Here is a 17,244-nt window from a genome sequence, read left to right on the forward strand (position 1 = left end):
TGCCAGGGGGGACTGTAAACATTCTTTCGCATTCATTTAATCTTTTGAAAACTGCCAAATGCCAAGTACAATCTATTATTATGACAATTAGCAGGGGTAGTACGGGTTGTTTTTATAATGATATCATTTACAGGGTATCAATCACAGAATATTCATAACTTTCCATGGGCATCTCTTCCTACCACTCTGTTGTTTAGAGATGTCTATCACTGAGTCGGTGCACCTGGCTGCTGAGCCAGGGACTGGGAGTCTCATGCCCTGGTGTTCCTCCTGAAAAACGAGCCAGCCTGTGTGGCCTTGGGCGAGCTGCGCCACCCTTAGAACACCCCTAGAAGAAGGGAATGGGAAACCTCTGCTGAATACTCTGTGCTTAGAAAGCCCCATGAAAGGTGGACATCAGTTGGAGCTGACTTGAGGAACACAGTTATTACATTCTTTTAACTGTTCTCTCTAACACGCTTGCTATTTCTACATGTTTTTGGACTCCAACTCCAAGAAGCTCTAAACAAAATGTGAATACTCAGGGATTCTGGGAGGTACCGTCCATCAAGACAAAGAGGCATTTTATCCCCTTATCTGTTCCATCCATGCACAGAACAAATCGTATAGAAAGCCAGACTAGATTCAGATGGAGGAGGAGTGAAAAATGGTGGAAGAAACATCCGTAATTTCAAATATGCGAATCGCAATGACTTCAAATGACTTTCAGTGAAAATGAAAGAAGAATACAGTGGTGCCTCGTTTAACGAGTGCCCCGGTTAACGATGAATCTGAATAGCGATGGCAAAAAAGCAATCTCTTTTGCCATCGCTTTGCGATGTTGCCTATGGGGAAAAATCGCTTTGTGATGTTTTCCCCATAGGCCCCATTTTCCCCCAGCTGAGTGGCGGGAGCCTCCAAAGGACCGCTCCCGCTGCTCAGCTGGGGGAAAATGCCGGTGGTAGCCTCGGAAGGACCCTTCCGAAGGGTCCTTCCGAGGCCACCGCCGGGATTCCCCTTCGGATGCCTGAAAGGCATCCAGACCCCTGCCGCCGCCGCCGCTTGTATCTGCGCCGCGGCCGGCTACCCCCGCCATGGTCGGACTCTCAGGAGTCCGACCATGGATGGGGTAGCCGGCCGCGACGCGGATCCAACGGCGGCGGCAGGGGTCCGGATGCCTATCAGGCATCCAGGGCTAGGATCCGCCCCCCGGCCGGTTCCCCTTCCATGGTCGGACTCTCAGGAGTCCGGCCATGAATGGGGTAACCGGCCGGGAGGCGGATCCAAGCCCCATCGCCACCGCCGCCACTTGGAACCGCCCCCCGGCTGGTTCCCCTTGCATGGTCGGATCCGACCATGCAAGGGGAACCGGCCGGGGGCCGGATCCAAGCGGTGGCGGTGGTGGTAGGAGTTTGGATTCGCCCCCGGCCAGTTCCCCTTGCATGGTCGGATCAGACCATGCAAGGGGAACCGGCCGGGGGCTGGATCCAAGCGGCGGCGGCGGGGGCAGAGGGGTTCCGAATGGCTTCCAGTGCTTCGCCTGGAAGCCATTCGGACACCCCCTACCCTGTCCCCGCCGCCGCTGAGAGCCTTCTGAGCTCTCAAAGGGCTTTCTCCAATGTGTGGCGGGGAAGCCCTTTGAGAGCTCGGAAGGCAAATGTCGGCGGTCGGCGGTGGCTTTGGGGTCCATCCAAAGCCACCGCCGACTGCTGACATTTTCCCCCAGCTGAGCGGCGGGGCTTTGAAGCTCCCGCCACTCAGCTGGGGGAAAATGCCAAAGGCCCCATTTTCGGTCAGCTGGTCGGCGGTTCCAAAATGGCCGACCCGCTGTGCTGCCTCGCTTTAGAGGCACCGAAAATGGTCACCCCTATGGAGGAACATCGCTGAACGGTGAGTTTATCCTCCATAGGAACACATTAAACAAAGTTTAATGTGTTCCTATGGCTTTTTCCGTTCCGTTCAGCGATGTTTTCGCATAGCGACGATTAATCCGGAACGGATTAACGTCGCTATGCGAGGCACCACTGTACGTCAACCTACCCTTTCGTTTTTCACCCGGCTGGGTGGGATTGCGCCTCTCTTATGTGCAACTCAGTCCCAGAACCAAAATAAACCCCTGAAAACAATTGCTGCACAGAGGAGGAGGAGGAAAGCTGTATGGAAGGAGGCAGAGTTGTGCAGGCGCATGCAAGTGCGCACCTTAGAAGGAACCTTGGAAAGCAATGAAGCAGGACTGCAGATGAACAATAAGATGACAAAAACCACAGCTACAGAAGAACTACACAACTTTCAGGTTGACAATGGAGAAATTGAAAGAGTTAGCAATTTTGTATACCTTGGTTCAACCATCAGTCCAAATGGAGACTGTAGCCATGATATCAGAAGGAGACTAGGAAAGGGCAGTGATGAAGGAATTAGAAAAGATCATAGAGTGCAAGGATGTGTCACTGGAGACCAAGACTAAGACCATCCACACACATATATTTCTGATCACCATGTATGGGGGTGAAAGTTGGACAGTTAAGAAAGCTGACAGGAAAAGAATTGATTTGTCTGAAATGTGTTGCTGGAGGAGAGCTTTGAGGATACCCTGTGCTGCCATAAACACGAGCAAGTGACTCCTAGATCAAATCAAGCCTGAACAACATCTGGAGGCAAAAATGTTGGAACTGAGGCCATTCTACTTTGGGGGCATCACGAGAAGGCAAGATTCGCTGGAAAAGACAATAATGATGGGAAAGGTGGAAGGTGGCAAGAAAAGATGAAAACCAAATAAAGGAGGCCACAGGCTAGAGATCACTCATTCATAGGGTTACCACAAGTCAGAGGCAACCTGACAGTACATATCAACAACAACAATAACAGTCCATCAACTTCTCAAAATGGAAATATGAGATGTACTGGCTGAAATCCTGTTCCCTTAATTTGCACTGTGTAAGGCTGATGAAGCTCTCTTTTGTTGCGGGGAAGCTGTTGGGGGCTGTGGGATGGAAGAGGAGCCTTTAATTTCTGAAATTGCCACCGCAAGGATAAAATAAATTTCCCCATGTTGAAAAGATCCTAATCAGAAGTTTTTAATTTCCGAAAAACTGCTGTAGCTGATAACAACATCTGCCTGTCATGGCTTCAGTTGAGCAGCATGATTTCAGCCAAACTGATATGGCCATCCATTCACAGCATCAGGTTTTCATGCCTGAATCTATAGGGAGGGCTCATGCATCAAAAGGCTCTCAGGGATGATTGTGCTGGAGAACTAACGACTGCATTGTTAGCACAACCTGCTATTGCTTCTTAAGCAAGATTTTGCATATCTGAGCAACTTCAGCTTGCTGCTGGGGACAAGAGAAACAGTGGTTTCTGAATGCGCTTTTCAGAGCAGCACCCTAAAATGAGTGACCAGGAGAATTATTTGGGCAGGCGGATGTTAATTGTATCTTTGATTTTGTATTTGTCAAATCTTCCATTGATGATCAATGAACGTATTCACCAACAGGAACAAATATGGAAGAAATTGGACCTGTGTGATTTGTCTATCCAAGCCCAGGGTTTTAGTGGTTAATCCAGATATACTGAGCTTGAATCCAACCCTTTTTAATGCTGAATTAAGGTCAGCATCCCTTTCTCCCTCCTCCCATCAGCAACGGGCCCCTCGCCTCTGGAACAACTTACCTGCAGAGATCTGCTTGCCCCCCTTGCTCACAGCCTTCAAGACCAATCTGAAGACATGGCTATACAGGCAGGCCTTCCCTGCAGCCATCACCTAGCCGATTGCTTTTCTTTTTTCCCTCTTTTTCTTTTCTCATCTTGGACTCTGTGATGAATTTGGATTTTACCTTTAGTTTATTTTTTTATGCTTTATGTAAACCGCCCGGAGTAGACGAGTTCTAGATGGGCGGTATATAAGTTAAATAAATAAATAAATAAATAAATAAATAAATAAATAAATAAATAAATAAATAAATAAATAAATAAGCAAGCAAGCAAACAAGCAAACAAACAAGCAAACAAACAAACAAACAACAATCATCATCATCATCATCATCATCATCATCATCATCATCTACTGGCAGGCAGGGATGTTGGCAAGTCTTTGGGTCCAAGTCCAAAGTCCAAGTCTTGAATCCCAAATCCCAAGTTGGAGCTCCTATTAAAAGCAAACTCTTTTCCCCATATAAAATAGAGGGGATAAGTGGGTTCTAAGTCACAAGTCAAGTCTGAGTCGCTGAAAGAAAAACCCGAGTCAAGTCCTAAGTCAAGTCAACTGGTATGACTTAAGTCTGACTTGACAGCGAGTCCCACCACTCAAGTCCTCATCCCTGCTGGCAGGTAAAACTTCTCCCTTCTGAGAATCACTGCCCCATTTAATTTGGCCAGCACAGAGGTGTAATATTTTCATTTAAGTACTCTTTTAAAAAAGAACATGCTAAATTTAGCAAGTCAGATATCTGGGATGGAAACAAGTGGATGTTTGAAAAATGCATTAAAATGTAGGGGAAGGCAAAACGGACAGATTTTTGTATTCCTACAGCCCACTTGTTTGAAAGTAAAGGGTACATTTCTGAGGACAGTGCCAAGGAGGAGAATAGAACCAGACAAGTGTAAGAAGGAGCAGATATGGTAGACTTGTTCAATGTCTTTGCCCTCCAGGTTAATGTCACATGCATCTTCCTCATAGTGAAGGAGGAAATGAGTGCCTTCTGACTGAATTCTGCAAAGGGTGCATTTAGAAGGTTTCCTGTTCTCATCCGGTACTTCATTTATGCCTTGCTGCTAGGCAAGACAAACCCAGTAATATCCTAAATTAACACCGTGAATTTTCAGACTGTCTACTGCATATAAGGAGCTGTTCCAGAACTTCCATCAAAGGAGCTCTTTCCACTGTTGTCCTTCATTGGCCCTGTTTCTTTGGGAACTTCACCAGCTGAGGCACGATGGGCCAACAGTTCTTCAGTTGCTCTCGCAGAAGAAGAGGCTTTACGTCTGCCTCTTCAGTTGGAGACGGTGGTGGGATCCGATTCCGCAAGACCTCCATCGGTCAACCTTCCATAACCACTAGCTACCGTGGAGAAGGCAACACCAGCAGAAGTTTCCATAACTTTGGTCAAATGCATAGGATTTCCTATGGTTCAGGGCACAGAGGAACAAACCGTGGAGATAGTTTTATTTCAGGAAGCTTTAGCTTTGGCAGCCCAGCCACTACTAGACGCAAAAGTGAAAGGATCCATGAAGGGATCTCAGAACCTCTATGTTTGGGTGTTGACCCCCAAGATCATCAGGTCAAAGCACACGAGAAAGAGCAAATGAAGGACCTCAACACCCAGTTTGCTTCCTTCATTGACAAGGTGAGAAAATCTTGTTTTCCTTTTTCTTTGCTTCTCATCCAAGGCTGAAGGAGACTGTCTTACACAGGTGGTTGGAGATTCAGGACTAGATTTGGAATTTAACTTATCTGTCTCACTTCTCAAGGAAGTGCTAAACATTAACTTTGTGTTATAATCATCAGATTCCGACTAAGGCATGAGGAATATACACCTGTGTGTGTCACAATACTTAATTACTGTATATACGTATGGTGGCTGGTTGTGTTGAATTATTCCATGGAAAAGCAGTGTTTCTGGAGATTGGTGCTGGTGGTGGGTGGAATATTCTGGGGTTCCCTGTGTAGTAGCCCAATCATTACGATAAGACCTAAACTACATGTTGTGCTGAGAACAAATGTTCTTTTTTTTTTTCTTTTAAGGAAGGGCGGTGACTTTTAAAGCCCACAGGTTTTACTCACTGTGGTAGAGAGAGGGTTTTGGGGAGACAGAGATAGAGACTATGTTAGGGTGGCTGGAATCAAAGCCAGTTGCAGGCGGTGAGGTGGGGGAAAATATGTACTCATCGTTCATGATATGGCTTCAAATTTCATTATGAAGTAACATCGCTTATTGTGCAATCTAAATGCAGTTTCATATTCAAACCATATTAGCTTTTTAACTTACCCCTCAAATTTGCTGGGGGATTTTGAGCCAAATATTGGCCCCTGTCTCTCCCACAGGTTGGCTCCTTCCTTATTTTGCTTTATGCAGGCAATGCAGATAGCTCTCTTCCATCCATTTTTAAATATTTCATATTTAATCCATCTCTGATTCTAAATTTGACATGTTCTTAGCTGTTATTATATTGTGGGTTTTTTCTTTGATAATTTGTACTCCTGTGGTTCCCTATTTTTGTGTATAAAGTTTTAACATGTTATTTATTTTATTGTACATTGTCCTAGGTTGTTGGGTAGATGAAGATACAGCTTATGAAAGCTAATAATGAAATCAGTAATAAAAATAATAAATGATTAACCACATAGGGATATTGTAATAATAAAGGAGGCCTGGTGTAGTGGGCAGAGCTAAAAGAGGTGGAAGATTAAGCATTTTTTATTAGAATCATAGACGAATTGAGTTGGAAGGGGCCTAGAAGGCCATTAAGTCCAACCCCCCACTCAATGCATGAATCCAAATCAAAACAGATTTGACAGATGTTTGTCCAATTTTCTTTTTAATGCCTTCAGTGTTGGACCTCTCACCACCTCCTGAGGTATTTGCTTCCATTGTTGTACTGCTCTAACAGCTAAGAAATTACTGTTAGAGCAGTATGACAATGGAACCAATTACCAACGTCTGATTTAACCATTAAATCATTAGCAGGGATGACAACTTTACCTACAAAACTCACCCACTCATGCGCTTCCTCCACAAACTGAAAGATGAAACTAACAGAACTGCATGAGAACAGTGGCACAAAAGCAAGTGCAAATGGTGGATTTCCCCAAGAAGAGTCTCTTATGCTGAACTGCCCTTGTTGCAAGTCAAAGTGATTTGGTTGCTTAGTTCTGAAGGAAGAATTAAGAATCATTAGCTTTATAAAAGCCCTGCTCCTCTTAGGGATGAAAGCTGCTAGTCTGGTTTGTTGATTTAAAAATATTTTTATTTTTATTTTATTTTTGCTGTGTTGTGGTGATGGAGATTGTCGCAATGGCTACCTTGTGAGACATTAAAGCTTCACCATGTGAAGGAGGGACAACATATATCACACCCTTTAGCTCTGGGGAGGACAGTCATGCAAAAATCTCATTATCTTAATACAAGTGGTGCCTCGCTAGACGATGATAATCCGTCCAACTAAAATCGCTATTTAGCGAAATCATTGTCTAGCGAAAAGCATTTCCCCATTGGAATGCATTGAAACCTGTTTAATGCGTTCCAATGGGGAAGAATCATTGTTGTCTAGCGAAGATCAGCCATAGGAAAGCTGCCTTGCGAACTGCCAATCAGCTGTTTAAATCGCTGTCTTGCGAAGCTTAAGTCCCAAAAACACCTGTTTTGCGAGCACAGAGGGAGCTGTCAAAATCGTTGTCTAGCGAAAATTGGTTTGCGAAGCAGGAACCAAACATTATCCAGGGAAATTCCCCCATAGGAAACACTGTTTTGCGAATCGCTATAGCGATCGCAAAAAGTCAATGTCTAGAGAAAAAACTGTCATGCGGGGTAACTGCCTAGCGAGGCACCACTGTAATACATGCAGAGGTGCAGAGGATATGGATATGTTATCCAATTCTATTTTTCCATGTGGTGTAAATCCTGAGTAGGGATGGAGTGACTCTTCACTGAAATCATCTTTCTCATTTCTTGTCTCAACATGAAACCGATTGCTAAGGAATTTTAAAGCTGCAACATCCTTTGCTTTCAAACAACAGAGCTCAGGGTCTCTGTAATCTGCTTAAAATGCCTTTTTTCCTTTTGAGAAGCAAAGCACACAGAGACGGACAAAAGCCCACTGGCCTTCAAGCTAAATTGGATGCAACTTCCTCTGTGCATGAGTTTCTGTTCAAGCAGAGGTGGGTTAGTACAGATGATCTCAACTAGCTGGGTAGCTCAGTGACTTCAGGACCTGGCTGAGGAACCAGAGTGGTCCTGACCCAACCAGATAGGCGGGATATAAATAAAATAAAATAAAATAAAATAAAATAAAATAAAATAAAATAAAATTAAATAAATAAATAAATAAATAAATAAATAAATAAATAAATAAATAAATAAATAAATAAATAAATAAATAGAGGTCGGGGGCTTGATTCTGCATGATCTTTCTTATGTGATGAGACATCCTATGTGGTTTTAGGCAAGCTGTACACTCCCAGAAAAAAGAAATGGTCATCTGCTTCTCTATATGTGGAAAACTCTAGAGGAAGTTGCCATAAGATGAAACTGACTTGATTGCATGTAATTATTATCATAGATGACCCTTCAGTGTTATCTTCCGAACAACCCTGTGAGCTATAGAACAGGTGAAGAGGCAGTGACTAGTCCAAAGTCTCCTAGTACTGTAAATGCTGTGGCTGACATGGAATTTGAACCTGAGTCTCAATCAAACATATTTTCCACTTCATTTCTCCACACTGGCACTCCCAACACCCGAAATTATGAAGAACTTTTGAGGTAGACAGTGCCTTAGGTCTTTAGAAATTAAACACCAAGAGCTCCCTGTTTTTGGTATATAATTTCTTACCACACCATCTGATGATATGCGTACATTATAGAATTCTACCTGTTTCATACCATTACCATGACACACCCCATCATAATCCTAGGAACTGCCATTTGATAAGAGGGTGCTGAGCTATCCTCTTCCTGATCCCCTGCTCCACTCCCCACAGAACGGACAGCTGTCCAGGAGATAAACTTGGTATCACACTGCTTTGTTGACCAGGTTTTTATTTTTCAAAGAGAGAAGCAACGGAGAATATTCCATTCTGGTGCTTCGGTTTTCCTTCTTCAAGGATGTCCAGAACGAATTTGTAGCCACCCCTGGCCTCTGTCCCTGAATAAAGGGCACACAGGTTTGGGGTCAACATGCACCGCGTCTTTTCAGGGCCATTTTGGCCATGTTCCATAACATCGTATTTGTGCATTTCTAGTTCTCATGAAGACCCAGTTCCTGCAAATGAAAAAACACTTATGGCAAGGCCAGGTCATAGATGGCAAGGCCAGAAGGGTACCAACAACAATGTTGTTTTGGATTTTTATTTTTCCCTTTCTTTTTTAACCCCAGCTACCAAGAGAAATTCTCACACACCTAAATGAAGATAAGAACAGCCTTAAAAGGGAAATGGGTGCAACTCTCTTTGATTCCTTCTTCAAAGGACAAGGCAGCAGGCCAGCAGTCCTAAGTTTCCTGTCCTTTCCCTCTGCCTCCCCAACATATGAAATTAGTGCTGCTGTAGCCACAAAGGGCTCATGTTTGAATCACGTCCTCTCCTTTATCTTCCTGAGTTTTCCTTTCTCTTTCCCCCCTTCTAAATGTGGTAGGTGAATGTCAGATGCAATAGGAGGGATCCAGGCGGGTGTTGTCGCTCCGTCCCATGGCTGACCAGTGGTTCTTCGCCCTGCCCTGTGATCACACCAGCAATGAACAGATATCACCGATGTGGGTGATATATTGATACCTTTGTCCAAAGACAGAGCACATGCCTAACATTCAGACTGCAAAATCATTTCACCCATTTAGAGCTGCAACCAAAAACATGTAATTTGTTTACTTCCTGTATTCGGCCACTAAAATCAGCAGATCTTGGAGGAATGGTGCCAATAGGAGCGGATTCATATATGAAAGGACTTGTGTACAAGCTCCAGTTGTGGCACTGAAAATAAATGCCCAGGCTGAGCACGTTGGCAAGTTCTGCAGTTCTCTGAATGCCTTCCCGAGCCTCTGCTTTACATCCAGGTGGAACTGGGGTTCTATTGAAAACAAAGCAGATCTGAGAAGTGTGTAGTTTACTGAGCTGTACGCCAAAACCTAAATCATGGGTGGGGGGAAATGTCACCCTTCAGACATATGGAATACAATTCCCACAATCCCTTGCCTTTGACAACATGGGGCTAATTGGAGTTGTAGGCCAAACCAACTGGAAGGACAAAGGTTCCTCCCCCTCGATGATTCTTGGTAGCCACAAACAGTATCATTAACACATTAATTCCTTTTGGGGTGGGGGGGAACTCTCCTGCTTAACCTTAAAAAACAACCTTCTCTTTTGTGCGTGTGTGTGTGTGTCAGGTCAGATGTTTGGAGCAGAGGAACCAGGCACTGGCAACCAAGTGGGAGCTTCTGCAATCCCACAAAGCACCCATGGTTCAGAAAGATCTTACATCCCTCTGTGAAAATTACATCGGCAACCTGAGAGGAAAACTGAGCTCCCTCCTGTGTGAGAAGGCCCAGCTCCAGAGCCAGCACAAAGCCTTACAGGATTTGATTGAAGAGAATCGACACAAGTAAGGATGACAGAGACCCTAAACCCTTTTGGAGGAACCCAGGCGGTTCTCACTGTGCGAGGGATCCTGGGGCCAGACAGGATTCCAGATGCGCGCTCTCGAGTACCGGTACTTTAGTGCAGCTCCCACTTGCTGTTTGTATTGATTGACACACACCCCTTTCTCCCTCTCCCTCTCTCTCTCTCTCTGACATGCTGAAAGATATGAGGAAGAACTCAACAGACGGACAAATGCAGAGAATGAGTTTATCTTGCTCAAGCAGGTGAGGAAGGCACTACATAGTTTTTTGAATGGGGGAAAAATACGAAAGTATTTAAAAATGGGGAAAAAATAAAATACAAAGGAAATTACACAATTTTAAATTATATAATTTAGAGACAACTGACAATTCAGCTACGGCATTCTAAATATATAGAAGATGCAGTTTGGCTCTTTATACACAAGGAAGCAGGCATGTCTCCCTACTCGGTCTGCAACCACCATGCACAAGTAGGTGAGATTTAAATCTCGCTGCTGGTACAGGTGGCTTCTGACTAGAGCAGGTGGGATCCCCAAATTTGCAGGTGAAGTCCCCACACACACGCGCACACATTGGTTAGACCCTAAGCTACCCTCACTCCATGAGTTTCCTGCCCAAAATTTATTCATCATTCGTACAAGGACTTTGAAGATGCCTCAAGCAAGCGTGGGGGAGTGAATAGACATTTGCAGCATTACATAGACAGGAGTCCCAAGAGGTAAATAATTCTAGACAATGTGATGTGGCAGTTGTGGAATACCTATAAATAAATGAAGAATATTCCACCCACACGCTGGGAAATTAGAATCAGATTCTGATCAGAGGTATTCCACTTTAAATAGTGTTATTCTTCAAGGATTGGTGGCAGTCTGGTTTCCCTCAACACCAATGTCCTTGACTTTGAGAATATATGAATAGTTCTTCCCATTTTTCACCTCCCTCAGGATGTTGATAGAGCCTTTAAACACCAGAAAGAACTGGAGCTGAAGAGGGAGCTTCTGGAAGAAAATGTTGATTTCCTGAGAAATTTCTTTGCAAAGGTTTGTATCCTTATGTTTCTCCATGGGAAGCACATCTTATTCCCTCAGCCAAGCCATTTGTATCAGGTTGACTCTGGCACACATCCATATCTTGCTGAGCTGAATTCTACTTCACAGTTACAGTGTTTCCCTGTAATATAAGGGTCTTATATTAATTTTTGCTCCAAAAAAATGCAATAGGGCTTATTTTCAGGGGATGGTTTATTTTACAGTCATGTCATCTTCTTCTGGCTGCTGCACAAGGGTGGAGGGCGGGGTTTTTCTGAACTGGGGTTTATTTTTTGAGGGGGGGTAGGGCTTATATTACGAGCATCCTGAAAAATCATACTAGGCCTTATTTTTCAGGTTAGGTCTTATTTTCGGGGAAACAGGTAGGAACAGGGCATTCTTCATGGCCCCTGAGGCCACCAGATTAAATCAAGGGATACAAGGCAGGCTGCCTGGCATCTAGAATTTTGCCACACACACACCCAGCCAGGACCTTGCTGCCACCTCCACCAGAACCTGCTGTCTGAGGCAGGAGCCTCCTTCTGTCTAATGATAAGGCCAGCCTGGAAGAGAAGCTTTGGTTCTTCTGTAGCCAAAGGAGGCTACCCATCCATCTATCTGTGGAATAAGACTGGGGCCGTCTTCATGCAAAGAATGTTGTCTGCCCATGAGCTCCAGCCATTGGCTCTTTCTTTCTTAAGAGCTGGTATCCTTTCCCACATGGGAATCCTACTGACTCACTAATGTTTGTGGTCAACCAAAGGCATTTTGTACAGTTCATGCTCTATCTATGGATACACCGCATTGTGATGTTAGGCAGGTTAAAGGTCTTCCCACTCTTAAAGTGTCCTCAGTACTTCCCAGCTTCTTTAGGCAGGAGACAGCCATGAAAGTCATAGCAAAGTGAATTAGCAGCAACTTCCTGCCTAATTCTCTCTCCTGCTGCCTGAGGAAGGGACCATGAAAATGGGTGAAGGGTAGGCCCTACTAGTGAGGGGCAGCAGGGCCATTTAGCCCAGGGCCCACCGCAAGGGTGGTGGGCTTTCCTCTGCCTATAGCCCCAAGTTATACTGTCATGTGTTCCCCATATTTATTTATTTATTTATTTATTTATTTATTTATTTATTTATTTATTTATTTATTAATTTATTTATTTATTTATTTATTTATACACACACACACACACACATACTCATATATATGAGGTATATATACAGTATATATATGGGGAACACGTGACAGTATTATAGATACTGTATGCTGATATTTGGAGTCTCACTCTTCATTCTGTCTTGGGACCTCCCACCTGACATTGAATGATGCTCCCAAAAACTTCTCTGAAAAGGATTTTGAACTTTGGAATGGAAAAAGTTTCCCACTCTTGATTTACTGTAGTCAGCTAAAACCATCTCTACAATTTGATCCTTTGTGTAAGATGATAGGATCCTTTGTGAACCAGCACTATGACTGCAAAAGAGTCACAAAGCTTTGTGTTCTTCAAGGCTGGAAGACTTGGTGAGGTTTTTCTTTCGTTTTGTGACCTAACTTAGGTAAACTACTTGATCTTCCTCTGCTTTAACAGAGGTTGCTAATTCCATGTGTCTCCATGTCTGAAGTTTAAAATCTCAAATTCTGTGCAACCAACAGGAATGTTCGATGTTGGATTACCAACTCCATGATACATCTGTGATTGTCAACATGGACAACAGGAGGTGCCTGGATATGGATGCCCTAATCCAAAACATTGAAAGCTGGTATCAGAGCATTGCACAAAGAAGCAAGGAAGAAGTTAATCTCTTTTACTGGAACCAGGTAAGATCAACGGGCATGAAATAAGGTGCAGCCATTAAGAAATTGAAAAGTCTGGTACTCTAGAATGCCAACACTGGGCTAGAGAACAAGAAAATATAAGAAATTAGGGTATAAAACAAGCTTCTGCAACATGGGGGCTCCAAATATTTTGGAGTAAAATACCAAGAATCCCTGACCTGAGTAGGGTTCTGGGGAGGCCACCTTGGAATTAATTGTCTGCAATTTCATTGTAACATTTTTGATGCCAACTTTCCTCACATTTCCCTCTCAACAGAAATATTGTCTCTTTTCTGCATCCTACTGGCAAAATCAATGCTTTTCAGTGGCTTTAAAATGTTTGCCAGGTGTAGAAGAAAAGGTGATGCCTGACCGTCTTTAAAAAAAAGCCACATTTCAATCATCTCAATCAAATTTATTGCAGAAATAATTATTATTGTTAGAGTGATGGCAGTGCAGTATCATAATACAATAATAAGTGATATTAATAAAATTAACCAAAACCGAAATAGTTCTCCTTACAAAAGAGTTTAGGCAGAGATTATCATAGAAAATGAGGTGTTTATATACCCACCATATTTGTTTTCTTTGATTTTCTCCTCATCTGCACCATTGCCCCGCATGACATAAAGAAGGGAAAAGGTTACTTCATGGATTACCTCTTCTGAGTATCTCAGCCATCGTGGCCGATTCTGGTTGGTGTATTCTGGAACTGTATTTACACACACACACACACACACACACACACACACACACACACACACACACACACACACACACACACACACACACACACACACACACACACGTCACCTTTGCTAGGTTAAAATGTGAGAGTTTCTAGGTTGTTTGATATTGTCTGAGGAGGTGTTAGGTTTGATATTACCTAAAAGCTCATTGGTATTCAAAAAGGCACCTTTTTCCAAACTTTGCTCTCCTGCCACCCCACACCCCACACCCCATGGTTAATACCTTCATGGCTCTTCTGTCCTCTCTCTGGGTATTAGATGGAGCATCTCCAGAACAAATGTTGTGAGTTCCATGAGAACCTTAAAAAAAATAAGAACGAGATTGCAGAGCTGAATCGGCTGGTCCAGATCAAACGGTGCCAGGTGGAACGGGAGAAGAAGAAGGTAGGGAACCATTTGCGTTTGTGGATCCGAATCAAGCCTGCTGTGGTACAGTTTCCAACCTCAAAGATTTAAGCCTTCGTGGTTTAAAAAAGTATAATTACAAATAGATGCACTACCTTTGGCTCTGGTACTCTGGTGGAATCAAGCAACACTGGTCTGAGTAAGCAATTACTTAAATAATCCTTGTGTAGTAGGCAGAGATGTGATACATCAATATGAGAACTTAAAAACCTGGATGTGCGAAGTGAAACTCAAAGAGTCTTAAGGCAGAGCAAACATGAAGACCAAACTGCTTTTTTCTTCAGGATTACCAATAGCTGGTCTAGAGTGTGTAAATCCTTACATGTCTTGTCTTCTGAGATAAAGGACAGAAAGATTATTCTCTTCATCTGCAAGGACTGTAGAAGATTTTGTGCAGCTCTTTGCTTTCTGTGGAAGATTTGTGCTAAACCAAGACAACTGCTTCTTAAACAATGGAAAGTAAACCATTTTAAGCCTTGGATGGGTTGCTTGCTTCTTTTTCCATAGTCAGCCAATCCTTCTGCCCTTGGTGCGTGCTTTCCTTCCTAAGGACACCAGTTCTGTCTAGGTATGTTTTGCACAAATTAGAGAGAACTTAGAGGAGAGGAACGGTTCTTTGTCTTGCTCTTGGCTGAAGCTAAGGACACTTATGGGCTTTCACAATCTCTTCAAGGTGTCTTCTCAAGAGACAGCGTAAATCAATGAGGAGGAATATTTTAATGATGCTTTATGGGATCAACATTCTCCTTAAAGATATTCCTAAAATCAGTATTTCTTGACTCAGAAAGACAAAACCTTGGTGGCTCTAAATATTTAATGAAATGGCCAAGGAAGAATTCCAACTGCATAAGCCTTCTCCAACTCAGATTTTGATCTGAGGTGAAGAGGAATCCCTGTGCCTTTCAGTGCCTTTCTTGGCAGAATATCAAAGTATAAATATATTTACTCAGTTTCCTCTATCCTGTCTCCTTTACAGGTTGGTTCCCTTCAGGCAGCCATTCGTGACACGGAACATCATGGAGACCATGCCTTGAAAACTGCGGAGGCGAAATGCAAGGAGCTTCAGAAGAAAGCCCAGAGTCACAAGGATAAATTAGCTTCCCTTGTGCGAGATTATCAAGAACTCATGAACACCAAACTGGCCCTTGATATTGAGATTGCTACATACAAGTCACTACTAGAGGGAGAAGAACACAGGTGAATTAAATATACGATATCCAGAAAATGAAGGATTCCATTTCTTTTTTATAAATTTTAAAGACTAGATTAGATTAGTTCAGTGGTATTCCCAGTCAAGATCAGATTTAATTTATCTGTAATTTAGTAGGGTACTGGAAAAGGATCTCAAATCCATTCTGGTTAATTCTGGGCTACTTCTGGTTCAACAGTGAGACTGAATTTTAAATCTACTTTGTGAGCATTTTGAAGCCCGACTCTTGTGCACTCATGGAACTTAGCTTAAAAAGGGAAAAGTCACTAGAGATGTTTTGCACAAATTCAGCAAGCCACAAATGGGAGTGAAAAAAATCTCTTGCTGGAGGCAAGAACCTTTGTGCCTATTGAAAAAAAATACTTGGCCAGCTATTTCAGGTGTGTTGAGACAATCCATCAGATCTGTTCACAAGCCGAGTGTAGGCTACCTCCCATGTCAACGGCCTCCCAATGCCAATTTCCGGGGAACATGAGAGGGAGGGTGTGACTGCACTCATGATTACTCTGTCTAATTTTTCTTCTTCTTTCCTTTCCCATTTTCTCTCTCTCTTTTTTGAAAACAGAATATATGCAGGAATGCCTGTGAACAAAGGTAAGCTGAGGATTCTTCTTGCTTTCTTCTGTAACTTGAAACATTTCCCTGAATTACCTGCCTGTGAAGTGCAAAGACTGCTGTAAGAATCACTCACCAAATGCATGATTTTCTTACAGCTGTAGTGAACTCGATGCATGCTGTCCACGGCCCAGCCCATCACATGAAATAATGGCCCAAAAGTGAAATGAACATTGGATGCATACATGGACAGAACTGGTGTACTGTCTGCAGGATTAGCACATGAAGCTCCTAAAAGATAAGCTGTATAAAAACAGCATGATTACTAAGATTATGGGCATCCATGTACATTAATGGAGGGATTGATTGGATTTCAACTCTACATTCATCACAACAAACTATGGCTGTGATTAGGTAACATGACAAACCATGGTTTATCATGATGGGAACAAACTTAACCTCTGTCTGTACACAAACCTTACACCAAGGAAGAGGAACTTCAGTCCTCCAGAAGGTTTGAACTTCTTCCAAAAGCCCTTGCCAGCATGACATGATTGATAGCAAAAAGTTACAGTCCAAACCACCTGGTAGATGAAGGGTCTCCAGCCAAACAACCATTAAGCTATACTCAATTTTAACACACGTTGGAAATATTATCTTTCTTTCCATTTTTTTCCTATCTAGGATACCTATGTGAATATGGCCTGAAATGGCCATGAGTATCCACCTGGTGGGCATAATTGGCATTTTGGGGGGAAAACTTGTTTTGAAAAGAAATTGGAACACGGGGGAGTGTTAAGCAGCTGGGAACCACAGGGAGACATGCAGCCAACAGGTTACATTTTGCCCACTTCTCCTTTGAGCCTTGAATTATTTTTTCACCTGGAGGGAACTCTGCAACAACACAGAAGGGCTGGCTCTTCAGGTGAATACCAAGTCATGCAAAGATAAAAAATGGAGCAAAGAGTGGGAGAGATCATGCATATGTTTTCAGATGCATTTTAGAAATGTAGAGATGTGTCTGGGACGGTCACATAGCGACAAAGAGAACTATTACAATGGGCAGTATAAAGAAACAGAGGAGAACAACAAAAGGGAAATTAAAGCCTAGACTAGGAATGTTGAATGACTATCAGGGAAGTACATAATCTGACCAGGAGAAAATCAAGAGAATATGGAAACAGTA

General features: G+C 43.1%; 1 protein-coding gene across 1 annotated transcript; it reads left to right on the forward strand.

The window, feature by feature from the left end:
* Positions 1-4,910: 4,910 nt before the first annotated feature.
* Positions 4,911-16,183, forward strand: LOC140703709 (keratin, type II cytoskeletal 3). The gene is made up of 9 exons (XM_072987083.2): positions 4,911-5,151; positions 5,209-5,321; positions 10,069-10,283; positions 10,485-10,545; positions 11,247-11,342; positions 12,978-13,142; positions 14,147-14,272; positions 15,270-15,490; positions 16,069-16,183. The coding sequence occupies exons 1-9, from the start codon at positions 4,911-4,913 to the stop codon at positions 16,181-16,183; spliced, it is 1,353 nt and encodes a 450-aa protein (XP_072843184.2).
* The last annotated feature ends 1,061 nt before the right edge of the window (positions 16,184-17,244 follow it).

Source organism: Pogona vitticeps, chromosome 2, assembly GCF_051106095.1.
Source record: "Pogona vitticeps strain Pit_001003342236 chromosome 2, PviZW2.1, whole genome shotgun sequence".
NCBI lineage: Eukaryota > Metazoa > Chordata > Lepidosauria > Squamata > Agamidae > Pogona > Pogona vitticeps.